Source organism: Bubalus kerabau, chromosome 23 (assembly GCF_029407905.1).
Source record: "Bubalus kerabau isolate K-KA32 ecotype Philippines breed swamp buffalo chromosome 23, PCC_UOA_SB_1v2, whole genome shotgun sequence".
Lineage (NCBI taxonomy): Eukaryota > Metazoa > Chordata > Mammalia > Artiodactyla > Bovidae > Bubalus > Bubalus kerabau.
Window position 1 is genome coordinate 40178209 of NC_073646.1, and position 26432 is coordinate 40204640.

Sequence of the window (26432 nt, forward strand, 5' to 3'; positions counted from 1 at the left end):
GTAGCAGTTTCCTCTTCTAAGGGATTTTCCCCAGCCAGGGATCAAACTGGAGTCTCCTGCGTCTCCTGCATGGCAGGCGGATTCTTTACCCTGAGCCACCGGGGAAGCCCATAAAGGGCCAGCTAGGGAGTGTTTTCAGTCTTGTGAGGGTCTGCAGTCTCTGTCTCAGCTACTGAACTCTGCCTTTTAAGGGAGCTCAGCACAGAATGTGTGTCAGCAGATGCCCAGGTTGGGTTTGTCGCCCATTCCCCCCACCGGCATTTGTTATCTCTGATCTATTGGACGTTTGTTATAGAACCTTCCACTCAACAATTAGAAAATGCATTTTATTGTCAAATAAACACTGGGCATGTAACACACACACACACACACACACACACACACACCCCACCCACCCCCTCATGTTCAAGCAGAAAGTAAAACTCTTTACTTTCTGCTTGAACATATTTTAAATTACATGATTCATGGAACATATTTTAAATTACTTGATTCATGGAACATGTTCTCTGACTGCAAAACAGTTGGGAATGAATGATAAACAGCACAGAAAAAAATTTCCTAAAGAAGACACAAAAGCGCTAAAGTCGTGAAGAGATGGACAGACAGAGTCTCTTATTCTATCAAGTGATGAACAGTGAAAAGTGGAAAACAGGCTGTGAGCACGGAGATTTCATAATACATCAGACAGTCACAGTCCAGGAGCTATTAACAATGGGGGGAGGAGGTCTCTGAAAAGATGAAGCAACCCAATAAACGGGCAAAAGAGATGCTTCGGTACTTCACAGAAGAGGAAATAAGAGTGAATGGGAAAGGGTGCTGCCTCTTGTTAGTGGTGAGAAAGGTGGGAATTAAGACCACAGAGCTGTTTTTCCTTTTTCTTTTTTTTAACAAAAGTGAAGTCTGACAGTGTTGAGGTTTGGTGAGGAGAGGGGCACGCTGATGTGATGGCCAGGGGGCCGCAATGCAGACTGGTCCCTTCAGGAGGTGCGGGCTTTCTGCTAGTGTGGCGATGCGCCCACAGGGCTCCACCCCGCTTGTGGGGCTCTGGTGCCCTCCATCTGACTGCTCCCTCGTCTGTCGAGGCGGCCAGAGTCTGGGCCGCCTCTGCAGGCCCCTCAACCCCTCTAGCTTACCTCCTGCGTACCACATGGACGTCCTCGGTTCCCACGTGTGCCAATTCAGGAAGCACTTTGCTAGAGAGACTGCCCCACGGTCCCCAGGAGATGAGGAGGAGAGTGAAACAGCAGCATTTTATAATAGTTTGAAGCCCGAAAAAACGCACATCTCCATTAGCGCAGAGTGGAGGGCGCGCGGTGTAGTCATGCAGTAAATAACGTGGACCCAGGCCTCGTGTGTCCGGATAATGTTAATAGCTGCATTTCCTAACGCTGGGGGGGGAAAGAAATGCGCAGGAAAATACGCAGTGTGGCCATTCTGTATGAGGTTTAAAGGAAGCAAAGTAGGGCAGTGTCATTTAGCACAACTGCGGAGTGTAAGGGAGAAACCAGGGAAAGTGGAGCAGAATCCAGAGTAGCTGGGGCCAGAGGGGCGGAGGGGGCCGCAGCTCCGGAAGGCGGACGGGAAGCCTTCCTCCACTTGCAGGGTGGGTGGGGGAGGAGATGGTGTTGGTTTTATTGTTAGTCCAAGTTGTAAATGCTTCTGTGTGTGATGTCTGATCAGGATACCTAGCACCAAGGTGATGTCATCTCCTGAAGTCCAGTGGGCTGTCCGCTGTACCCCAGGGCCACCTCCAGAGGGTTGTCTTAAGCACGTCTTCATCAGTTAGGAATTGCATTTGACCAGACATTGCATTTGACAATGACTGAGCTCAGTACAGGGAGATTCTCTTTCACGTCCAGAGGGAGTCGGTTCGGGGCCAGTGGGGACACTTTCCTGGTCCCCAGGGATCCCGGCTTCTCCAGGGTCGGCCCCACTGTTGTAGTTCGTGCCTTCCATCCCCAGGGTCACCTCCAGGTGCAGGGCGACGGCAGGGCCACTGCCGCCACATCTTCATTTAAGGCTGGAGGAAGGAAGGGGGCGGGGAGCGGTGACGGTGTCCCTGCAGACCCTGTCCTGGAGGATGACGTGCCCTCGTCTTCTGCTGACTGGAACTTAGCAGGCCCCACGAGTTTCTCACTCAGTCGCATCAGACTCTCTGCGACTCCATGGAGTGTAGCCCGCCAGGCTCCTCTGCCCATGGGATTCTCCAGGCAAGAACACTGGAGTGGGTTGCCATCCCTTTCTCCAGGGTATCTTCCTGACCCAGGGATTGAACCCAGGTCTCCTGCATTGCAGGTGGGTTCTTTGCCACCCGAGCTACTAGGGAAGCCCGAGAAGTCCCTGCCTACCTACAAGGGAGGCCAGAAGGCGTAGTCCGTGCTCGCTGGACGCGTAATCGTCATCCCCATTGTTATGCGAGAGGAAAACAGGACAGAATGGGTATTGAAACACAATGATAGAGCGTCTTGCACACTCCTACATTTAGACACTAAGACTTCCGAATAAGTCAGGATGGTATTGAAATACAACGATAGAGCGTCTTGCACACTCCTACATTTAGACACTAAGACTTCCGAATAAGTCAGGATGGTATTGAAATACAACGATAGAGCGTCTTGCACACTCCTACATTTAGACACTAAGACTTCCGAATAAGTCAGGGTCAAAAAAGCCGCTTTACTGTGAATGAGAACTGAAGAGGAATGAAAGGCCGCTTGTGGGTGCGGCCGTGATGTTCAGAAGAGGGGGGGCCTGGCTGTAAACACTGCCCTAGGAAAATAAAGACTGAAGACTGACGCGCTGTGTGCCTTCAGAGCTGGGTTAGAAAGGACATAACAAATTCAGAGAAGCAGTAGAGAGCAGAGAGTGAAGACAGGGAATACACATGCAGTGCGGAGGGTCAACAAAGCGAAGAGGAGGCTCTCTGGGAAGACTTATAAAATAGTCAAAACTGGGAAGACTGAGGAAAGCTAAAGATGGTACACATAAGCGATACATTACAAAGCTTTATGCCAGCAAAGTTGAAAACTTGGTTGAAATGGGCAATCTACACAGAGATAACCTACCCAGACTTACTGACGGACAGAAAACCTGAATGGACTTACAACCTTGAAAGAAATGGCTTGAGTAGTTTGAAGATGTCCCCAACCAAAACCAAAGGAAAATCACAAAAAACATAAGACCTAGAAGGTTGTACAGGCCAATTCTACCCGATGTTCAATGAGAAGATTTATTCCAATGTTTTACATCAGACTAGGCCAGAAAACAGAAAAAGAAGAAATGTTTTTTCTTCTATACAACAAATATAACCTTTATGTAAAAACCAGAGAAGCAAAACATGATAAAAGTTATCAGCCAAATGTGGATATGAAAACTAAACCCAAACCAGAAATGTATACCAAACCATCCTGAGCAAGTTTGATGGATCTCTGGAACGCTAAGGTGATTTAACATTTGTGATGCCGGCTGGTAGGTTGATGCTGGTTGTTGGCAGGAGGCCCCAGCTCTCCGTAGGTTGATGGAGGGTCCTCACGGCGTGGCCGCTGACTTTAACCCCGGCATGTGATCTGAGAGTGCAAGGCACAAGCTGTAGTGTCTTCAGGACCCTAATGTGGAAGTCACACCACCACTCCCGCCATGTCCTTGTGGTTAAACAGGAGACTCCAGAAGAGCTCGAAGAGCAGGCGATCACTCAGGGCCGTCTTGGAGACTTCCTCACTGGTCAGCAGGAAGGATGGCCCCTTTAAATACCTCAGGGTGAAATACGGCACGGCACCGAACAGGGATGAGCTAGAGGCACACAGAGCCAGAGTCTGTGCTCACACCACATGACTGCAAATGAAATACGTGCTTTTCAGAGATATTTACTACGTATGTGTGTAACATCCCAGCCATACTTAATCCGTGAAGAAATACACTCATAGGAATTACGACCCCAAATCAGTAGAGCTCTTCTTTCTCACCCATATCTGGAATGGCCTTTCCAGTGGGCATGTCGTCCTGTTCTCCACACCCTTCCAGGTGCCTGTGGCGTTTCCTCGTCATCCAGGAGGGTGAGTAGGAAGCCTGTGTGCAGACAACTTTTCCACAATGTTCGGCTGAAAAGGAGGGTTGAGGGAGGCGCCTGTGGCTCGTGGGTGTGGGGGGAGGCAGGGCTGGGAGCCCAGAGCGTGTGGGGTGCCAGGGCAGGGGCCCACTGCCAGGGGACTAGGGGAGGTCTGCTCACCCTCGATCCTGGTTGTATAGCAACACACGTTCATCTTAAAGACTTCGAACCACTCGTGAAAATATAGAGAAGAAAGGTCCTTGAGACCCTGGCTCCTGTTAGACCACCATGATGAACCGTTTTCCTTTTTACAGAAGAGGATATGAAGCATATCCGAGGGTTTCCCAGTGGCTCAGAGGTAAAGGATCCACCTGCCAATGTAGGAGACACGGGCTCAACCCCTGATCCGGGGGTACCCCACAGGCCAAGGAGCAACTAGGCCCGTGCACCACGACTGCTGAGCCTGTGCTCGGAGCCCGGAAGCCGCGGCTACTGAGCTGGCAGGCCCTCGAGTCGGTGCTCTGCAACCAGAGAGAGCCAGCCCCCAGCAGTGAGGACCCAATGCAGACCAAAATAAGATCAATAAAATAATACATTAAAAAAAGAAAACCATTACGAACAAAGCTGCATCTGTGCAGTTGAACCAATAGTTATAAAGCACCATGGCCCCTACTGGGCAGCGGTGCTCCCGCCTTCCTGGTCCTCGGCGGGCTGGCCGGGGTCTCTGCTGGAGGTGTGCCCACATCCCCACTCTGTGATGGTCGTGCTTTGCTTTTCTCCAGATGGCCCGGTTTTGCCTCGGTGTGAACTTTCTGAGCTAAATCAGAGGGTGTGTGGGCTTTCGTGTCTCCTTTCAGCCTGCTTGTGAGGTTCAGGCAGGCGCTTGTGGGCGCCACGTGCTGACCGCGGGGCCCGCCGCCCGCCGTGGGCCAGTCCTGCTCGGGTCAGGTCGTCATGCGGATTTGGGGTGTGGTTGTCGGGTCGTTCCTGGGGGAATCTCCTGTCTGTCCCTGCTGGCTCTTCCTTGGTGCCGCCTCCTGCTGAGCAGCCAGTGGCTGCCCTGGAAAAAGCCAAAGCCTTGAAGCTGAGACCGCAGCTCGAGGTCTCTTGGACTCGCCCTACACCCCAGCCGGTCATGTGAAGTTAGAACTCTCTCCTTCCCCCCTCCCTGTTTTTATTGATGCCCAGACACCTCCCCTACCGCCCCTCGGGAGCGCCACCCACTCCTGAGGAGGTGGTTAGACCAGGCACGGTCCTTGGGCTCATCCAAAATTCTGGCTGCAGTCTGCCCTCTGGCCCCAGCGACCTTCATCCACGTGCAAAATGCACACAGCCCATCTCCCAGTCCCCAGATCTCACCCCCTTACAGTATCAGGTCAAGTCCCAAATCTCATCATCTAAGTGGCCTCAGTCAGGTGTGGAGGAGGCCCCTGGGTATAGTCCATTAAGTACAGCGCTGAGGGTGGAGGGGGCACGGTCCTTCCCCCGTGGACCTGTTGGTACAGGGACGAGTTACCTATCCTGCTCCCAGTAGCCAGTGGTGGGACAGACACAGGATAACGTCATGGGTGTCCAAGTCGAAAGGGGAAAATAGACGGTGGGGAGGAGTCGCTGGTGCAAGGCAGAATTCCACTCCTCGGGGCTGTAGGACTGAAATCGCCATGTTTCCTTTCTTCCTTTTCCTTGCTAGCTGTGGACCAGCGCCCACTCTCAGCTCCTTTTCCTGTGGCCCCTCCCATCCGAGCGAGGGAACCCCGTTGTTCAGACCTTCTCTTCTGTGACCAGCCGGAGAACACTCTGCTTGGAGGTCGCTCGCGTGTTGGGTTGGGTCTGCCGGATAATCTCTGCATCTCCAGATCAGCTGCTCAGGAACTTGAGTGGTACCTACAGGATCTCTCCTGCCCATGAGCCTACTCCTGGGAGAGACCTCAGGGGCAGAGGTCATGGGCACCTTAGGATTCTGTTCCCACATGGCCTTCCATAGTTATCCTGTGTTCCTCTACTGCTGTACAGATCTATGTAAACATGTACATGTGTGGGATTTTCATAAAGAAATTTTTTTAAAGAAACAGGATCACATACTTATTTTTCTGTATTTTAAAAAAAGACTTATTTCTTTACTTTGGGTCACGCGGGGTCTTGCCGCGCGTGGGCTTCCTCTAGTCGCTGCGAGCAGGGGCTTTTGGTTGCACGGGGTCTTGCCGCGCGTGGGCGTTCTCTAGTCGCCGCGAGCAGGGGCTGCTCTTCGTGCTGCCGTGCAGCCTTCCTGGTGCGGTGGCTTCTCTCGTTGCAGAACTCGGGCTGTAGGCGTTGGCTCCGGCAGTGGCAGCGCAGGGGCTCAGGAGTTGTGGCTCACAGGCTCTAGAGTGCGGCTCAGTAGTTGTGGCCCATGCGGCTTTGTTGTTACGTGCCACGTGGAAACTTCCCGGGCCAGGGATCAACCCTGTGACCCCTGCCTTGACAGGCAGATTCTCAACCACTAGCCCACCAGGGAAGACCTTTGTATCTTGTCTTAGCAAATTCCTTTTGAAAATCTCCGCATGTCATCTGATATCATTTTAATTCATTCATTTTAGGGTCTATGGAATACTCCATGGTATGGTCAGAACATTGTGTATATTTCAATTTTTTTTTTTTTTTTTTTTTTACTAATGAATCATTTAAGAAAAATTTTGCAGTAGGTATTCCTGTATGTACTGTATTTCACATAAAAGACGTTATTGATTGTAAGAACACCAGTACCTCCTTACCACTAACGTAGAAAATACTACAAGGTCAACAAGGACACAGTGCCTTATATTATTATTTATTTGTGCTCAGGTGCCCTTTTCTGGGCCTCAGGAACGTTGCTGGGCTTCACTGGGTGGCTCAGTGGTAAAGAATCCCTCTGCCAGAGACATGGGTTTGATCCCTGGTCCAGGAGGATCCCACGTGTGGTGGGGCAGCTGAGCCCGTGCGCCCCAGCAGTGAAGCCCGTGTGCCCCGAGCCCGTGCGCCCCAGCAGTGAAGCCCGTGTGCCCCGAGCCCGTGCGCCCCAGCAGTGAAGCCCGTGTGCCCCGAGCCCGTGCGCCCCAGCAGTGAAGCCCGTGTGCCCCGAGCCCGTGCGCCCCAACAAGAGAAGCCACTGCAACGAGAAGCCTGAGCACCAAGACGACAGAGTAGCTCTCCCTTTCACAACTGGAGCAAAACCCGTGCAGCAAGGAATACCCAGCACAGCCAAAAATAAATAAATAAAAATAAAAAGAAACAAAAAGCATCGCTGAGGCCACTCTTCTTAAGAGGACTTCACTGTTATTCTGGGATTGTCTCTCGGCCGTGGCACAAAATTCTGCCAGTTTGTGCCCAACAACCAGAACTCATCCATTCTTCAGGTGGTTCTTAAGTGACTGGAATATTGCACAATCTGGCCCCCCAGGAACAAACAGCCAGTTCTCACATGATAGCTGCCGCCTGGGACTTCCCGTGTGCACGCAGGGTGCGTTCAGAGATGTGAAAGTGTGTCTCAGAATTGATGAAATAAATACCATATGTGTGTGCATTCATTCATTCCTTCGTTCATTAGGTAGAAAAGCATGTACATTTAAAAGCTTGTTTTTACTAGTTACATCCGTGAGCATGCAAAGCGATACTTTCTCATCACTAATTAAAATCAACAAAGCAAAGCACGGAAGCCAAAACAGCCGGTCCCTGCCCTCGCCTTCCCCGCTTCCCAGTTGGCCCTGCCCAGAGGGAACCAGGTTCAGTTGTGAACTCTGGTCCTTGTTGGCATTTAACCTCACGGCTTACGGTGACACACGTGTCCCACTACGGCTGGACGAGAATTTCTCTCTGTTCACCCTCGCTCATTTAAAGTATCAGCCCCTCGGCCCTGTCTGCTCATGAATCTAAATAAGTTTGTTTAGGTTTGTAATCGGTGTTACATTCTTAGGACCAGAGACAGCGTTTTACAGCTGAGGACCTTCTCTTCTTGTCCAGCTTCTATTTTCTTTGAAATTAACTGCTGTCATCGTTATTTGTTTGCCCTTTTTCCTCGGTACTTTTCACTCACTCAGTATTCCTCGGTCCTCTGCCAGTATCTCTTCTCAAGATGCTCAGATATGTGTGGGTTTTATCCAGTTGGGAGCGGCTGCTGTCCAGCCCGCTCTCAGCCGCCCCTCCTTGGTGTCTCTGCAGAGGGGACCCCCTCCCCCCGGCCCCACCTCCCGTCCCCTTCTTCCTGGTTCTAGGTTTACGCCTGACTTTGGTGGACTGGCTTCTCCAGTGGCCTCCTGAGAGTGTCCATGGGAAGTGAAGTTGCTTAAAAGATCTTTATTCTGCCTTAATGCTTGATTAACAGTGTAGCTGGGTATAGAGTTTTAGATGAAAATACTTTCTTTCCTAGCATTTCGGAGGCCTCTATTCCTCGTCCTCTAACTCCCCCTCCGGGAGACACTATGACGTGTGATTCTCGCGCCTTTGGACTTAACCCCGGCCTTCTCCCCTGGAAACACAGCGTCTCTCCCAGCCTCGTGCCACAGACTCAGCGTGTGTCTGCGTCCTTTGTGTCAGATTTGTTTTAATGTAGAGACGATGCTGAGTCGGCCATCCTGCGCCGTGTGTCGGTCCCTCAGTGGTGCCCCTCTCTGCGACCCCGTGCACTCAGCCCACCAGGCTCCTCTGTTCATGCGGTTTTCCAGGTGAGAATACTGGAGAGGGTTGCCACTGCCTATTCCAGGATCAGTTATCGTATTTGTTTATAAAGTCCATGTTCTCTTATTTTATGAAGGTTATTAAAATTTTCCGTTTGCGTATTTTGGCCCTTTATGCATTTTTGATCTCTACTGTGTTTAGCGACTTTTAATGGGCATTTCACCCTAAAAACCCACGTCCTCTGAAGGACCACCCCAGTCCTCGGATCGCCCCTGCCAGGCGTGCCCTTACCCGGGCTCGGTGCCTCCTGGGCCGCTGTCTTCCCGTGATCTGTTCTCTCCTAGCTTCTCTGTTTTGTCTGCTCGCTCGATTTTCACAGTGGTTTCCCTGCCTGTTTTCCGGCTTGTGTGCACGTGGGCAGCTGTGCGGGCATCTGGAGGCGTGGCCTCCGGGGTAAGGAGGCCTCTCCCTGTGGAGCAGCAGAGCCGGTGCTGAGCTCGGCCAGGAGGGCCCGTCCCCAGCTGAGCGCCACCGGTGGATGAGCCCCTCCCGTGGGTCGTCGAGGCCTGGCGCGCGGCTGGGCGGGTGCTGTGTTTACCAGGGTCTCTGGGGAATCCAATGGGGCCTTCGGTTTCAGCTACAGAAAAATCCGGCCTCTGCCACGCTGATCTGTCTCTGGTACGGCTCTGGGAGGCCCGTCTCCATCTGTGATGGGCTGACAAGTGGCCGAAGCATTTGATCTGCTCAGTTACCCATTATCTTAATTAGGTTATTAGCCCTCCTGCAGACGCTGCTCTTCCTGATTAAGGCCCTAATTAGTAGGAGAAGGTCTAGGTTTTACCACGGAGATAATACTCCTCGGTACTTTAAGGATGTTCTTTTTTTTTTTTTTTTTTTAAAAGTTCTAAAATTTGATTAATCTGTTCTTCATCGCTGTTCGGGCTTTTCCTTCGTTGCGGCTCCCAGGCTCAGAGCGCAGGCTCGGTGTCGTGGTGCTCGGGCTGAGCTGCTCCGCGGCAGGTGGGATCTTCCCGGACCAGGGTTCGAACCCGTGTCTCCTGCACTGGCAGGTGGATTCTTTACCACTGAGCCACCAGGGTAGCCCCTCCTCGGTACTTTAAAACGTTTTTATTGTTGAAAATTTGGAAAATAAAAAGTATACAGAGAGTAAAAATCATCTGTGAAATTACCTCCAAAAGAGAATTGCTTTTAGCATTTTGGTGCCTTTCCTTCTTTTCTTACTATCAAGTTTATTTTCTTACGTAATTCGAATCAACCTGTGTACAGAGCTCTTTACCTTTTTTTTAACTCCGTGTACTTACACTGTGAACGTCGTATTTAGTGCTTAGTGGGGCGTGGGCTGCGTGACTGCGTCCTTGGTGAAGCTTCAGAATATTTCCCACTTTTCTCTGTAACGCTTATGTAAGCATCTTTGATTCCTTTCTGATTATTTCTGGAGGATAGGAACTTAAAGGTGGGATTCGTCGTGGAGAGCTGGAGGCGTTTTTAACTGCAGGCCTGTGCGTGTCTAACAGGACGTGGTTGGCACCGTGCCCCTGGTTGGTTTTGACCTTGGTGAGGACCGGCGCCAGGTGACGCCCCCACGGGCAGTTTCTGCGCGTGCCGTGTCGCTTCACCTTCTCTCTCACGTGGCTCTGTCCTTAAAGAGTGTCTGCCGACTAGACAGGGGACGCACTCATGATGCTGGTTTGTGTTTCCTTTAGTATTTGTGAGGTGGAGTGGGTTTTACACTGTACACAGGCCATCTGTGCTTGATAGTCTGTGCCCGCCTCTCGTCGCTTTCCTCATCTTTATTTTGAAATACTCTGAGCAGAGGACTAGATCCGGGGTAACGCAGTGACCTGTCTGTGCGCCCATGACCCAGCTTCAGAAATAAGTTGTCCAGCTGGAGTGCGGCAGGAGGGGGCGGGCCGCGGCCCCTGGAGGTGTCCTTGGCTCTCCGCCCAGCCCTGGAGAGGAGGCGGGGAGGCGCAGGACATCTGCATCTTGCCCGGGACTTGCCCTGGGCCGCTGGTGGGAAGGCGGACATCTGTCAGCTCCTTGGGTGGCGGGCGAGGATTCGTGCTGGGAACGGGGCTGAGGAGAGATGGAACCGCAGGGCTGGCAGCATCTGACTGCCAGAGTGGCTGGTGTAGGACGCGTCCTCGATGCTGGTTGGAACTTGGGTTACTGTAGCCTGTGGCCGCTTGCAGGGGACAGGGCCCTCGGTGGGATGGACGTGGGGCTCTGGTGCCTGCCGTGTCCTCTGGGTATCCTCCACCCAGATGGGTACGGCGGCAGGTCCTGAGGCTTTGGTTGGGTATGGGGCTGTTGGAGGCACCCTGTGTGGGCCCGTAGGTCAGTCCCAAGGCTGAGGCGGGCACATGGACTCGGCTTGCTGTCTCCCGGGGCCGCCCTGAGCACCACCCTCTCCCTGCCCCTCGGAAGGAGCCGCCGTCGTGATTTTGTAAGGGCCGTCTTCTCGGTTCTCCTCGTAGCATCATCGCCCGTGTGTTTCTGCCCGCGACAGTGTGGCTTGGCTTGTTTTGAGTTGTGCGGGTGGATTTATGTCTCCTCCGTCAGGCTGCTCCCGGCCATGGCCTGTCTCCCCACGAACGAGTCTGGGAGCCACGCTGCTGCGAGCATCCTGGTCTCCACGTGTGCGGCCCCTCTGCGGTGCGCGCCTGGCTGGGACTGGCTGGACGCTGAGTGTGCGTACTTTCGCTCTACGTGGTGAGGCCAGCTTCCGGTTCACCACTCCACTGGCAGCCTCAAGTGCGTGGTCTGCTCGTCTGCGTTTTCTGTTGTCTGATCTTTTCCTTATTGATTTGTGAAATGTGAAAAGTGGAAGTTGGTTGTTATGTCTGACTCTTCACGACCCCATGGACTGTACAGTCCATGGAATTCTCCAGGCCAGAATACTGGAGTAGGGTAGCCGTTCCCTTCTCCAGGGGATCTTCACAACACAGGGATTGAACCCAGGGCTCCTACATTGCTGGCGGATTTTTTCCCGACCCAGGAATCGAACCAGGGTCTCCTGCATTGCAGGCGGATTCTTTGCCAATTGAGCATCAGGGAAGCCTGGGTTGATTTGTGGGCGTCCTTTATTCCAGTTTCTAGTCTTTACCGGCGATACGTGTTGTAATTATTTCCTCCAGGTCCGTGAGTTGGTGTTCTGAATTCTACTTCCAGCGTCTTTTGATGAGTAAGACTGTTAACGTGGTTGGATTTGTTCATTCTCTCCTTTATGGTCAGTGTTTTTCTGGTTCAGTTTTGTGTAAGAAATCCTTCCTTGTCTCCGGGGTCATAAGGATATTCCCCTCATTCTCTTTGGTGAGCTTTCTGGTCTTGCCTTTCCACATGAGGGTCTTTAAAGCCTGATCTAAAAAATGGAAATAAAATTGACATAGCAACGTTAACACTTAAAGTGCATTCCAGTGGTGTTTAGTACCTGCCCATGTCAGTTGGCCTTCTGTTTTATCATTTCGGTGTATTGTAGCACAGTTGACTTGGTCATCCTGCTGCTGGTGGAGATGAGTAAAGTCTCCGGCTTGGGCCCGTTTGCAGTGGTTCTGCTGTGCATGTCCCTGTCCCGTCCACCTCGGAGTGGCATCGACGGTCAGTGGTGGAGATGCAGCCCCACAGTGTCTTCCAGCTGCTTGCTGGTTGGCCCCCGCCGCCCGGCAGCGTGCAGGGCGCTGGCTGTTCCCTTTCCTCTCCTGCATGTGGTGTTTCTTCGCTTCGGTTTCTTTCATTTCTGTCAACAGCACTTCGTGGTTTTCAGTGACGGTTTTGCGAGGCTTCTGAAGGTTTATTCCTTAGTCTTTTCATACTTCCTGACGCCATTGTAAATGGTGTCATTTGTAACGACATGCCCCTTTCACTTTGTTTCTAGTGTTTAAAAACAGCGTTGCATTTCTTTACTTCCGGTGTCTAGTCCCCTTGCTGAGTAAGTTCATTTCTCACTTCTAATAGTTTGCCCATAGATTGCTTTGCATTTTCTCTGTACAGAGTCACATCGTCTGTAAAATAACTACAGCTTCCCCTTTCCAGCCCTCCCGCCGCCCATGTGTGTTTCGATGTGACTGTTCCGGTTAGGACCCCAGTGCGGCGTGAACGACGTGGCCGGCGGGCCTGCTGGTGTGCTCCTCATGGGGAGGCGGGCCTGCACATACACTTCTGTTCAGAACTGTGTTTGCCCGTGGGAAGAGTGAGCCTGGAAAGCCAGGTGGCATATTCTTATCTCACTGCAGTCCCTTTGTAGCGTTTATTATAATACGAGAGCGAAACGGAATTACATGCAAAGTGCTTGGAATAAGGCCAGCCGTGTAGGAGGCAGGCGCTCTCCGGACAATCCTGAGGTCTCTGTTGTTATACGTTTCAGGTACAAAAAAAGTTTCAGGTTAAGCTCATGGGTTGCTTGGTTGCCGTGGAGCTTCATCATGCAGCCTTTGCTGACCTGGAAACAGCATTCCAGTCCAGAGGGCGTGTTGAAGGCAGGTCTGACTCGGGACTTCGCCACGGCCATGGCCGTCTGTTTTAGCAGCGCACCCCCAGCTGTCGCTCGGGCCCTGAAGTCGGCTCAGTCAGCCCTGTTGCAGCAGAACTCGCCCGCACAGGCCCGTTGGCCTCGTCAGCCCCTGCCACAGTCAGTGCGAGTCCTGCCCCAGCCCCGGTGGTGGGGGTGACCACAGAGGCTTCTCCGAGCTGCGTGTCTTGTTTCAGACCCTCCGGCTCCTGGGAGAGATGCCCACACGGGCCCGGGGTCAGACCTGCAGCCTGTTTGCTGTCCGGAATGTCCCGACAGGCAGGAAGAGCCTTGTTGTTCTTTCCAGGGCTGCTCTGAAGCCTTGACCACAGCTGCTTCCAGCAGGCGTCCCTTCCCCCGCGCCCAGGGTCCTCTGCTCTCTCCCGGCAGAGAGGACGGGGATGCCTGGGCCAGCACAGGAACCTCCGTGTGCTGGGGTGTCCCCCCCGGCCCGTGCTGCCTGCCCCGGAGCGTCGGATGGGAGACTCGGGTCCCGCCCTGCAGTGCTGCGGTGAGAGGAGAGCCTGCTCCTTCCCTGAGCCGCAAGCCTCGTGCTTGGAGGACACGCCGCCCCTCTGTCAGTCAGGGACCCTCCCACAGGCTCGGCCCCCTTCCCCTTCAGAGACACCCCGTCCAGGAGCAATGCTGTCCCCGCGTCCTGCCTCCCACTCTACGGGGACGCGTCCCCGTCCCAGGCTCAGCGAGGAGGGTCCGCTCAGCTGGGCAGAGCCGCCCTGGTTTTGTGCGGCACTGGGATGCGAGCATCAGCCCCGGAAGCCACGACCTCCTCGGAGCGAGTGGCTGCCCGGTGATCCCCCTACCTCGGGGCAGCTGCAGAGTCCTCACACGGGAGGGGACCGCGTGGTGTTTATGATTTTTACTTTAAGAAAGTTTTCAAATATAAAGGATAGACAATAATGTACTTGACACCTGGGTACCTCCCTTCCAACCTGGACATTTAAAAAATCTTGTTTATTTAGTTTTTATGAGTGAGTAGACGGCACACACAGCTGCCTATGAAGCGTGTCCTCGTGTGTGCACGTGTGATGTTCCACGTGTCCTGGTAGGCCCCCGGGCTCCATCCCCCGACCTGTGAGCTGGCTAGTTCTAGAACCTGCTGTGTGCCTCTCTGTCTGCTTTTGCAAGCAGCTTTGCGTGCACATGGATCCAGCTCTGGGGACGTGCAGGGCGCTTCCTGTGTGGCTGCCGTGGGAACAGGGTCTCCCACCCTCGCGCCGCCCCCTTCGGCCTTTCTGCACGCCGCCGGTGCAGCCTGGGGCCTGCCGCCCCGGCCAGTGGCAGTGGCTCCGTCCTGCCGGGTGAACGGTCCCCGTGGAGCTCGCAGGCGCCCAGTGCCCGTCCTTGCTTGGTGTCCGCATGCGAGGGTCGTCCTGGCTGTGCCCCTGTGGGGTGTGCAGCGTTCGTGTCGGCTCTGCGCGCTGGCCGTGCTGTGTCGGCGGTCCAGCGGCCCTGGCCTCTAGTTGCCCCTGCCTTCCCCACCGACAGCCCTGGCCCTTCCCCTCGGGGGCCCGCGGAGGAGCCCTGGGAGGGCGGCGCTGTTCCACACTCCAGGCCATTCTGAGCGCGGGCGGGTGAGAGGCCCTGCTGTGGCCGGAGAGGGGTCATCTGCGGGGGTGGGACCCCAGCTGAGGGTCCGGGTGGCTGGGAGCTGGCACCCACGCCTGTCCCCTGCATCCCAGGGGACCCTGGCCCCGGGCGCCCAGGCCTCGTCCTCATCTGAGAGGGAAGGGTGACCCTCTGGGCTCTGTTGCTGTCTGGGAGCCCAGGCTTCTGGAAGGCAGTTCTGGGCGCATCCGCTATGGAGGGAGGGGGGCCCGGGGCTCCGGCGGCGATGCCCCAGCCGGGACACAGGGCTGAGGGGGCTGCCTCCTCCATGCCTGGCTCCTGCCCCCACCGCGCCCCTCCCCTGGCTCTCTGGCCCGGCTCTGCGGCAGCGGCGGTCCGGCAGACACTCGCACTGCGGCGGGCTGAGCGGGCTGAGCGAGCAGCCTCCCTCCCGCAGCCCCGGCCCCCTGTGGGCTGCAGAGGAGCCGACTTCCCTCTCCTGCTGGAAGCAGGTCCATCTCCCTCCCGCTTGGCTGCCTGCTCCTGGTCCCCGCTTGGCTGCCTGCTCCTGGTAAGGCCACGCCCTTGGCCCCGCTTGCCCCCTCCCTTCCCCCCGGAGGTGTCTGCTTCTGTTTGGAGTGGTCGTGGGCAGGACGCTGCAGACAGCGGCTGCGGAGGGCTCTTGGAGGGCTCAGAGTGGAAGCCCTGGCCAGCCGGGGATGCGGCTGTGACGGAAGACCAGTTCTGGGTAGCTTCTCAGCTTTCGTGTGGCTTTAGTGTGAAAGAGCGCTTCCCACCCGTAGAGGTCTGTTCAAGGCTTTCCTGGGGTGTGTTGGTGTGTGCACAAGTGGGCAGAGCACACCTCTGACCTGCCGTGCTGGAGGCGGCCTGGGAAGGCACGGCTGTGCTCCGGGCGGTGGGCTGGGGTGCCGTGGCGAGTTGGCGGCTTCCTCCTTGTGGAACGTGGAGTGGATGAGCGGTTCTCATCTAACCAGCGTGCACACGCTCATGTGGGGTGCCAGGGTGGGACGGGTGGACGGGCTGGGCTCGGAGGTGGGCTTGGCATCCCTCAGGGGGTTGACTGCAGTGTGCCGCCAGGCTCCTGGGGGGTGTTTGGGGTTTAAGATGGCTGGGCTGCCTGGCTCTTGGGGGAGCCTCCAAGGTGCCCAGCCTTCCAGGAAGTGGTCAGTGGGCAGAGTCCTGCGGCTCCTTGCAGGCCCGCTGGATGGAGCAGTGACCGGCATGAGGAGTGGCTCCTGTGGCCTGAGCCTGGAACTGGAGCCCGGGCCCTGCTCACCCCACACGGCTGCTTTTCAGGGATAAACGCCCAAGCCCGGAGGCTGCAGCGGAGCCGTGCCAAGGGAACCCCAGCCCCGGCCGCAGGGGGCACCCGGAGCCCTCCTCCACCGCGGCTGCGCCGCACAGTCAGCGAGACCAGCCTGAGCTCGGCTTCCACCCGGGACCCTGAGGAGCCTGGCCGGGACGCCATGCGCTGCTCCCTCTACGAGTCACCCCACCTGCTGCTCCTGCAGGGCTACAGCCAGCAGCACGTGAGCCCCTCACTGGGGTGGGGGCTCTCAGATGGACCTGGGGGTTGGGGAGCAGGAGGCTCTCAGATGGACTGAGGGGGCCGGGCTCTCAGATGGACCAGGGGGTCGGGGGACAGGAGGCTCTCAGATGGACCAGGGGGGTGGGCGCAGGGCTCTCAGATGGACCGGGGCAGGGGCTCTCAGATGGACTGAGGGGGCTGGGCTCTCAGATGGACCAGGGGGTTGGGGGGCAGGAGGCTCTCAGATGGGTCGGGGGGGCTCTCGGACCGGTGGGGAGGGCACAGGGCTCTCAGATGGACCTGGGGGTCGGGAGGCAGGAGGCTCTCAGATGGACCGGGGGAGCTCTCAGATGGACCAGTGGGGTGGGTGCAGGACTCTCAGATGGACTGGGGTGTGGGCGGGCCTCTAAGATGGACCTGGGGGTCAGGGGGCAGGAGGCTCTCAGATGGACCAGGGGGGTGGGCGCAGGGCTCTCAGATAGACCGGGGGGGTGGGGGCGGGCGCAGGGCTCTCAGGTGGACCTGGGGGTCAGGAGGCAGGAGGCTCTCAGATGGACCAGTGGGGTGGGTGCAGGGCTCTCAGATGGACCGGGGTGGGGGCAGGCCTCTAACATGGACCTGGGGGTCGGGGGGCAGGAGGCTCTCAGATGGACCGGGGGGTGGCCACAGGGCTCTCAGATGAACCGGGGGGGCTCTCAGATGGACCGGGGGGTCGGGGGGCAGGAGGCTCTCAGATGGACCAGGGGGGCGGGCGCAGGGCTCTCAGATAGACCGGGGGGGTGGGGGCGGGCGCAGGGCTCTCAGGTGGACCTGGGGGTCAGGAGGCAGGAGGCTCTCAGATGGACCGGGGGGCGGGCGCAGGGCTCTCAGATGGACTGGGGGGGCGGGCGCAGGGCTCTCAGATGGACCTGGGGGTCAGGGGGCTGGGGGCTCTCAGGTGTACACCCCCAGTTGGCCTTAGCTGGGGCCGGGGGCTGCGGTGGCCTTGGTCGGTCCTGGACTCTGGAGGAGAGTAGAGGCGTCCCTGTTCTCTGCTTCCAGAACATTCTCTGGTGCAGGTTACAGTAGGAGGCAGCAGGGCCTGGGGGGGGTCCCTCAGCTCCTCACTGACTGACCCCAGCCGGGGCTCATCTGATCCTGGGCCCCACCCACCTGTTGCTTAGGCCGCTGCCTGCCTGGCTTTGGGGGGGACCTGCCACTTCCCCGGGGTGGGGGGGTTGGCGGGTCCAGGGAGTGGTTCCCATGGGCCGACACCCCCGCCTCCCATGACCTCGAGTGTGTGCAGGGCCACCTCCCACATTTCCATTGGAGTCGCCCCTGGAGTCTGGGAGTCGGGGTGGACGCCCAGGGTGGGCAGGCTGGGGGCAGGCCGCGGGTCAGGATGCGCTCCAGGGTAGGCGGCCCGGACAGCTTAGCTGCCGGGGATGGAGTTGCCGGCGTGGCGGCCAGTCCCTGAGCTCTGGCGTCTGCGTTTCAGGACAGCCTGGTGTACGTGCTCAACCGGGAGCTGCACACGGTGGGCCAGAGGACCCCGTCCAGCAAGCCCAGCATCAGCCTCTCGGCCCCCGACATCCTGCCCCTGCACTGCGCCCTGCGCCGGCGCCAGCCCTCGGGCCAGGGCCCGGCGGGGGCCCAGCTGGTGCTGGAGCCGCTGCCCGGGGCGCCCGTCGCCGTCAACTTCACGGAGGTGGGGGCCCGCCCGGTGGTGCTGCGGCACGGTGACCTGCTGTCCCTGGGCCTCTACTACCTGCTGCTGTTCAAGGACCCGGCGCAGGCCCAGCCGCTGCCCACCCAGGCCCTGGCCCGCCTCCGGACCGCGCCACAGAGCTGCCGGCTATGCGGCGCCCTGCTCCGGGCCCGCGGTGCCCCTGCCCCCGCCCGGCCCGCCCTGCCCCGGCCCCGGCCGCTGCAGCTGGAGTTCGAGCCCGACGTGGAGGACACGCTGCTGCAGCGGATCATGACGCTGGTCGAGCCGGATGGTGATGACCACAAGCTGACCCCCGCCTTCCTCCTTTGCCTCTGCATCCAGCACTCGGCCACCCGCCTCGAGCCGGGCTCCTTTGGGCAGCTGCTGCTCAAGATAGCCCGGCTGATCCGCGAGACCGTCTGGGTCAGTGGTGGGGCCGGGCCGTGTGGTGGAGGGGCCAGGTGCTCAGAGGCCCCGAATCCCACAAGTGACCCTCCTTTCCTGAGTCTGCCCTCTGTCAGACACTGGGTGTAGTCATCTGCTGCTGCTGGATTTCATTCTCACAGCACCCCGACAGCGCAGGTGTCCCATGTCACAGCTGAGAGCACCGGGGCAGAGAACCACGTCTCCTGAGCCCGAGCATGACCCTCGGCTTCCCCCCCAAGCTCGTAGGACCAGCCCTGGGCCCCCGCCCCCGGGCGGGCGAGGAGCAGGCTTGTGAAGGTGGTGGACCACCTCTCCTCGGGTCCCGGGCTGGGTGATCCTGAGCTGCTTCCCTGAGGGTGTGAGAAGTCTCGCACGGGTCTGTCTCCAGTCCCCGAGGCTCCTTTGCTTGTTTGTTCATTTGGGGGCATCAGCAGTCCCCCACCCTGCCGCCACCCGGCGCTCACGAGTCTCCTCAGCTCAGGCGCCGGGAGCGACTGAGAGAGCCTGAGCGGGAGTCCGTTAGGGCACGCTGGGCCACCTTGGCTAAAGCAGGAGTGATTTCCTTTTTTATTCGTATGTATGTGTGGCCGTCCCCAAGGCATGTGGGATCTTAGTTCCCAGACCAGGGATCAGAACACGAGCCCCTCTGCCATGGAAGTGAGGGGCCCTATCCACTGGACTTCCAGGAGAGCCCCAAGAATGATTTCTTGATTAAAAAGGACAGAAAACGTTGGCTAGGCCTGAGTCCCTGTGGGCACATTGAATTGTATTTGTAGAAACTCAAACCCACATGCACCTGCTCGTTGTTCCTGGGGACTGGCTTTTAAAGGTGTGCTTATGAAGCTTCACCATCAGGGAGTTGCTGGAATCCTTATTCTGAAACTTGTCAAACGTTTGACCTATCTTTCCTCTTCCCTGCCTGGCTGGTTGTTATGTAAGAGAGCTGGATGTGAAATGTTCCTTCTGTGCTGGGATGGGAAGACAGGTTCCTGTGTGGCTCAGAGCAGGTCACCGGGTTCAGGGCGCCCATCAGGGAGGCCGTGTGCGCACGTGGGCGGAGCTGCAGTCGGTGGTGGTCTGACCGTCACAGCCGTGCTGGCCCGTTCGTCTCATCTTGCTTTCTCCATTTCTGATTGTAGGAGAAAACCAAAGAGCTGGCAGAGAAGCAGGCGCACCTGTAAGTATGGCCCCGTCATTGTGCTCCCCCCGCCCCTGGTTCCCCGAGGGGCTCAGACCCAGCTCCCTCCACCCCCACTGGGGCCTGCTCTGTGCTTCCATGAACTGTGGTGTTGGAGAAGACTCTTGAGAGTCCCTTGGACTGCAAGGAGATCCAGCTGGTCCATCCTAAAGCGTCTTTCTGTTTCTGGGGGGCTCTCTCCATGTCCGCAGTCACCACCTGCAGAACTGTGTGTTGGGGGAGTGTGTGACACAGAGTGGGCGCGACCCTCTCGGAAGCTGTCTCCTCACTCGCTCCCGTAATGACTGTGTTAATGTGAACCGGCTTCTTCGGGGAAATGGACACCTCTGGGGTCTAGATCGGGCAGCCGGTCTTGGCTCTCCAGCCAGAAGCACTGTATCTACTCTTACTTGATGCTGGAGGACTTGGGTAAACCATTTGGCATTAGCGGTAAAGATGAGCAGACACTGCAGGGAACTGCCTTCGCAAACGCGCCTAAGCCATGGCCGCCCGTCCCCTGGAGGAACGTGACGAGTGGGGACAGCAGAGGCTGCGTGTGGTCACCGCACGTCAGGGGTGCGGGGCTCCTGAGGCCACAAGTCCCACTGCGGTCCACAGGGGTTTGCCTCATCCGCATTCACGTGACAACCTAGACAGCATATTAAAAGGCAGAGACATCACTTTGCTGACAAAGGTCCGTTTAGTCAAAGCTATGGTTTTTCCAGTGGTCATGTATGGATGTGAGAGTTCGACTATAAAGAAAGCTGAGCGCCGAAGAATCAATACTTTTGAACAGTGGTGTTGGAGAAAACTCTTGAGAGTCCCTTGGACTGCAAGGAGATCCAACCAGTCCATCCTAAAGGAAATCGGTCCTGAATGTTCACTGGAAGGACTGATGCTGAGGCTGAAGCTCCAATATTTTGGCCACTTGATTCGAAGAACTGACTCATTAGAAAAGACTCAGATGCTGGAAAAGATTGAAGGCGGGAGGAGAAGGGGACGGCAGAGGATGAGATGGTTGGACGGCATCACTGACGCGATGGACATGAGTTTGAGCAAGCTCTGGGAGTTGGTGATGGACAGGGAGGCCTGGCGTGCCGCAGTTCATGGGGTTGCAAAGACCTGACTGAGGGACTGACCTGAACTGTTCGTGTGAAGATGTCGAGTGAGGAGGGTCCATTTATAAAGCACACGCATGCTGTCATGCTTGCGGGGTACTGCCCACCTGCGGTAGGTCCTGTAAGTGGAGCAGGAGGAAGCATCATCGCCCCTCCTTCCTACATCGTTGTTGGGGCCTAGAGGGATGGAGCTGGGAGCCGGGGGCTGAGCAGCGAGGCTCCCGCTGGGCTGAGATGAACAGAATCCCCGTGGGGCTTGTGGGCATCCAAGCAGCACTGGCCTGGACGTGGGATTGCTGGGCCATAAGGAAGCTCTGGTTTATTTTTTTGAGGAACCTCCGTGCTGTGTCCCACAGCGGCTGCGCCAGTTTGCATCCCCACCAGCGGTGCACAAGAGTTCGGTTTCTCCACGTGCTCTGTGACACCCACTGGGTCGGGTCTTTTTAAAAAAAGTACTGATTTATGTGTTTGGCTGCATCAGGGCTCAGTTGCTGCATGCGGGGTCTTCGTTGCATCTGGCGGGATCTTTGGTTGAGGCGCACGGACGCCCTGGTTGTGTGCGGGCTCAGTGGTTCTGCAGCAGGTGGGGGTTAGTTCCCTGACCAGGGATAGAACCCGTGTGCCCTGCCCTGCAGGGCAGGTTCATGACCGCTGGGCCCCCGGAGGTCCCATCTCTTGTCTTCCCACTGCAACACCTGGAAGGTGTGAGGTGGCTGCGCCCTGTGGTCTGACCTGCGTCTCCCTGGTGATCAGGGAAGCTGAGGACTTTTCCTGCTCCCGCTGTCGGTCTGTTTGGAGACATACCTGTTCACACCTTCAGCTCGTCTGTAATCGGGTTATTAGGGTTTTTGCTTTTGAACTGTACGAGTTCCTTGTGTGTACTGGAGACCCATCCCATTCAGCGGGTATGCGGTTTGTAAATTCTCTCGCCCATCCCTCGGTCGCCTTTCCGTTCTGTGAGCGGTCTCCTCTCTGTTGGTCTGACCCCACTGGTCGGTCTCTGCTCCGTGGCCAGTGCCTTTCTGGCCCTGGCCCCCCTCAGGCTCTCCTGGACGGTGGGCCAGGCTGCAGCGCCTCCTTGGGGCCCCAGAGCGCCTCCTGGGCTGGCCGGGGGCACAGACCTCAGTGCCGACCACACCAGGACCCAACACCAGAGCCCCGCTGGTGGCCATGGCTTAGCTGGTGGATTGTTCCTATGTGGAGGCATGTCTGTCCCACTGCGTTCTGGGTGAGATTGAGAAGGGCGATACATGTGGAAACAAAACAGAATTGGGTTCTGACAAGCAGATTAATGGGCTTCCCAGGCGGCTCTAGTGGTGAAGAACCCGCCTGCCAGTGCAGGAGACACAAGAGACATGGGTTCAATCCCTGGGTCAGGAAGCTCCCCTGGAGGACGGCATGGCTACCCACTCCATCCAGTACTCTTGCCTGGAGAATCCCATGGACAGAGGAGCCTGGCGGGCTACAGTCCATAAGGTCACACAGAGTAGGACATGACTGAAGCAGCTTTGGCTGCACACACAGATTAATCTTTTTTAGTGACATAAAGGTCTATGTAGTCAATGCTATGGTTTTCCAGTAGTCACGAATGGATGTGAGAGTTGAACCATAAAGAAGGCTGAGCATCAAAGAATTGATGCTTTTGAACTGTGGTGTTGAAGACCCTTGAGAGTCTCTTGGATTGCAAGATCAAACTAGTCAATCATAAAGGAGATCAATCCTGAATACTCACTAGAAGGACTGAAGCTGAAGCTCCAGTACTTTGGCCACCTGCTGTGAAGAGCCAATTCACTGGAAAAGACCTGAGAAAGACTGAAGGCGGGAGGAGAAGGGGCCGACAGAGGAGGAGATGGTTGGATGGCATCACCGACTCGAGGGACATGAGTTTGAGCAAAGTCCGGGAGATGGTGAAGGGCAGGGAGGCCTGGTGTGCTGCAGTCCCTGGACACGGCCCTGTGCAGCTGAACAGCAACGACGACACGGCACTCTCCATGCCTGCGCACAGACGTGTGCGTGACTCAGACCAGCGAGGAGGGCGGGGCAGAAGCAAGATCAGCAGGAAAAACAAGGAGAGGTGGAGTGGGAAAGGGTGCCCCGGGCCCAGCTGCTCAGAGGGGACCCAGCCCTCCTGACGCTTCCTGGCCGGGCCTGTGGTCTGACCCCCAGCACCCCCAGTATGACGGTCACCATGACAGCCGGAGTCTGCGAGCTGCTCTGGGTTCCTGGAAGCCCCCCAGGCAGGACGAAGAGCCGGGGTTGGCCCTGTCTTTGCACGATGTCCACAGCGCCTGCCTTGCCCCTGGAATCCCACCAGTGAGAGGCACAGCTGCGGTCACCCATGACAGATCCAGTGTACCTCTGGGGGGCTTGTTTTGCTTGTCCGTGGATCCCTGCTCGCCTGTGGGAGCCTCGGCAGGTGTGGTCAGGGACCCAGTGTAGGATGCTCTTGGGACACACATCTCCCAGCTGGGCTTGCTGCAGGGGAGGAGCCAGAGAGAGACACGGGGCTGCCGTTTACACGAGGGGCCACGAGGGCTGGTGAGGACAGCACGGGAGCATCGGTCACAGCGCCGGCGACCCAGACCCCAGGTCCTGGCTCTGGAGATGCGGGAGGAAGGGCCTGAGATGGACGGAAGCCGCCTGACGTGGAGGCAGGGGGCCCCACGGTCCACAGTGTCCCTGGGGAAGGGAGAGGTGCTGGGTCCCTCCGCCTGGGGGACCGGCCCCCAGGAGAGTGATGGGACCCTGCTCCCTGCCTGGGGGCCCCGCCTGCGTTGGCTCCCAGGGGACACGAGTGCCTCTGCCCGAGCTGAGCCGCGTGTCGGCGACCTGGAGCCAGTGGTGCTTCCTGAAGGTTAAATCTTCCAGTGACACCCGTGACCCCGCCTCCCGACCATTGACCCCCCACCGTCTTCCCTGTCCGCCTCGCTTAGTCGGCCCTGTCTGTCCACCTCCGAGCAGTTATGTCATTGTTTCCTGTTAGTTCTGCCATTAGCTGAGAACACGGCGCTCCTCTCTGGCTCCTTAAAACCAGGGGTGACCCCTGCTGCTTGTCTGATCAGTTGCAGCCCCCCTCCCCATGTGACCTAATTCTGAGAGAAGGTGTGAAGATGGCGAATCCACCAGAGGCCTTTGCTCTGGGGCCACAGGCACTCCTCCCCTGAGGTTTGTGGGCGACGCGCCTCTCGCCATTAGGGGTCTCAGTCTAACCGCCCAGCCCGACGTGGGGCGCTGGCGGGGTGTGGCGGCCCTGGGGGGTGGGGGCCAGCCTCCTGGTGACCCTGGGTCTCTCTGTCCAGCAGCCCCGAGCCGCCGTCCACGGCCAGCTTCTCCCTGGCTGGCCTGGCCCCCGACCTGCAGCACATCCTCTTCTGGATGTCCAACTCGGTGGAGCTGCTCTACTTCGTCCAGCAGAGGTGCCCGCTCTACATGCAGAGCCTGGAGGAGGAGCTGGACGTCACAGGTGAGCTGTGTGCCGGCCCCCGCCACGCAGCCCCGCTGGGCTCTGCTGCGGGGCCGCGCCGCGCCGCACGTCCCTCCCCGGGCACTGCCCTCTGCCAGCCACGGCCCCTCCTACACGCAGCAGAGTTTCAGCGAGAGGCGCGCTTCCCACGAGAGAGACGAGCGTGTGATGGGAAACTCTGAGACTGAAACTCGAAACTGTGCGTCGGAGAATTGATGAAACTGGTGTGAAGTGCTGAAGATGCTCAGTGAGAAAGGGGCTCCAAGGGGGCCGTATGGGAGGGCTTCACGGGGAAGGTGGGGTTCAGCCTGGCTCTGAGGCGTGCGGGGTTTCGGCGGACGTGTGTCTGATGGGGCTGGAGGTCCTGGCGGGTCCCAGGACGTGGCGGCGGGCTGACCCGCGGCAGGGCTGGGTGTGCGGGCCGGGCCCCAGGAGCTTGGTTTCGGCCTGGACAGGACCGCACGTCCCTCACTCCTGCCAGCCTCCCTGGAGCTGTGGCTCCCCAGGGGCACGGCCCCAAGGCCCGGCTGCGCGGGGCTGTGAGGAGGCCGGGCAGTGGGACGGTGTGCCGGGGGACTGACCCAGTCCTGCTTCCCAGGGTGTGGCCCCGAGCTCACAGTCGGCCTGAGGCCCTGGGCCCAATGCCCCTGCTGGCCCGATGCCCCTGCTGGACCCGATGCCAACCAGCCCAGCTCCTGGAGGACGGGCTCGTGGTGGCCGATGGTGTGGGGCGTGGGGCGTGGGCAGGCTTCACAGTCCACTCTGTGCTCAGCTGGCCACAGGGAGCCGGCTGTGGAGACGGTTGTGGGGCTGGAGGCCTGGCCGAGCCAAGCCCATGGGGGCTCAGGCCCTGGGCGGACCCCCTCAGGGCTGGGGAGGTTGGTGCATCTCCTTCCCAGTGGCCATCTTGGTTGCTGAGGCTCTGGGGGCCGGGAGGGGGTTCTGGGCTTGCGTGGACGCGTGGTGCGAAGCCACGGCTCCTTAGTGTCTGCGTCCGGGCCGCCGGCCTGGCGCTGCCTGTGTCCCCCTTGGGTGGGCGCTGTGCGCCTCGCCTGGCGGCTCCTAGGTGCTCTCCCCCGCCCCACTGGGCTGCTGCAGGCTGCCAGCCTGGAGGCAGGCTCCCCGACCCCACCCAACCCCCAGACTCTGGGCGCTGTGTTCACAGGCGAGTCCCACCGGCGCCCCTTCCTGTCCGATCATTTCGGACATCGTGTCCTGCAGAGGGATCCTGAGTCCGGCTGACGTTCATAGGGGCGGGGCGGGGGGGTGGCGCTCCGCTCCCTCTGCTCTCAGGAGGGAGTTATTTTTGGTTCAAGGCCCAGATGTGTAGCCCAGTTGACGCTGGGAGAGGGGATCCAGTCTCTGCCCACCCTGGGGACCGGGGCAGCCACAGCAGGGCCTGAGCCCCAGAAACACGGCTTGGGGGCGTGCGGGCTGCAGAAAGTGGGAAGCACTACCAGCCCGGCGCCGAGGGCAGGTTGAGGGCGTGCCGGCCGCCTGCCTTCCAGCAGGAAGCGTCTGTGGGAAGAGCGCTAGGGTAGGATGTCATGTCCTGAGCGCTGGAGAGAGCTTTTCTTCCCCAAACACCCTTTTCTGCCTGAAGCTCTTATCCAGAAAGCCTGTTCATGTGGGCAGATAAAACGTTAGCCCCTCTGGGGGTGTTTATGTTAGTCATTTAAAGTTCTCCTGTGAGGCTTGGAGGCTCTGCCTCAGATCTGAGATGTGGGGGGTGTCCTCAGGGCCCAGGGGCTCAGGACGCGGCTGGGGGCGGCCAGGGCTCCTGGCCCTCCGACAGGCTCGTGGGGGCGTCAGCTTAGTCGAAAGCCCCGGCAGAGCCTGCGCTGTGGGTAGAGGGGCTTCAGGGGGTTCCTGGGCATCTGCTGGGGCCGCCCCGGGGTCGTGCTCTGTGGGTCCCCGGCCCCGCCTCTCCATCAGGTCCTCTCACCAGAGCCCCGGTGCCCACGCAGGGGTGTAGGTCCGCCTTCTCAGACTAGCGGGCGGCATCCGAGGACGCAGTTCTGGGGCCCTCAAATCGCCCCACTGGCTTCTCCCCCGAAGCCCAGTTCAGTTCAGTCGCTCAGTCATGTCCAACTCTTTGCGACCCCATGGCCTGCAGCACGGCAGGCCTCCCTGTCCATTACCAACTCCCGGAGTCTACCCAAACCCACGTGCATCGAGCCGGTGATGCCATCCAGCCATCTCATCCTCTGTCGTCCCCTTCTTCTGCCTTCAGTCTCCCCCAGC

General features: G+C 58.0%; 1 protein-coding gene across 2 annotated transcripts in view; it reads left to right on the forward strand.

The window, feature by feature from the left end:
- Positions 1-26432, forward strand: part of RADIL (Rap associating with DIL domain) — a 56794-nt gene that overhangs the window by 20624 nt on the left and 9738 nt on the right. Inside the window, exons 3-6 of one of the 2 annotated variants that reach the window (XM_055561401.1) lie at positions 16086-16318; positions 17795-18427; positions 19570-19607; positions 24025-24188. In XM_055561401.1, coding sequence (XP_055417376.1) covers positions 16086-16318; positions 17795-18427; positions 19570-19607; positions 24025-24188 — 1068 coding nt within the window. The remainder of the gene's footprint in view (positions 1-16085; positions 16319-17794; positions 18428-19569; positions 19608-24024; positions 24189-26432) is intronic. The other variant, XM_055561402.1, reaches the window with a different exon arrangement.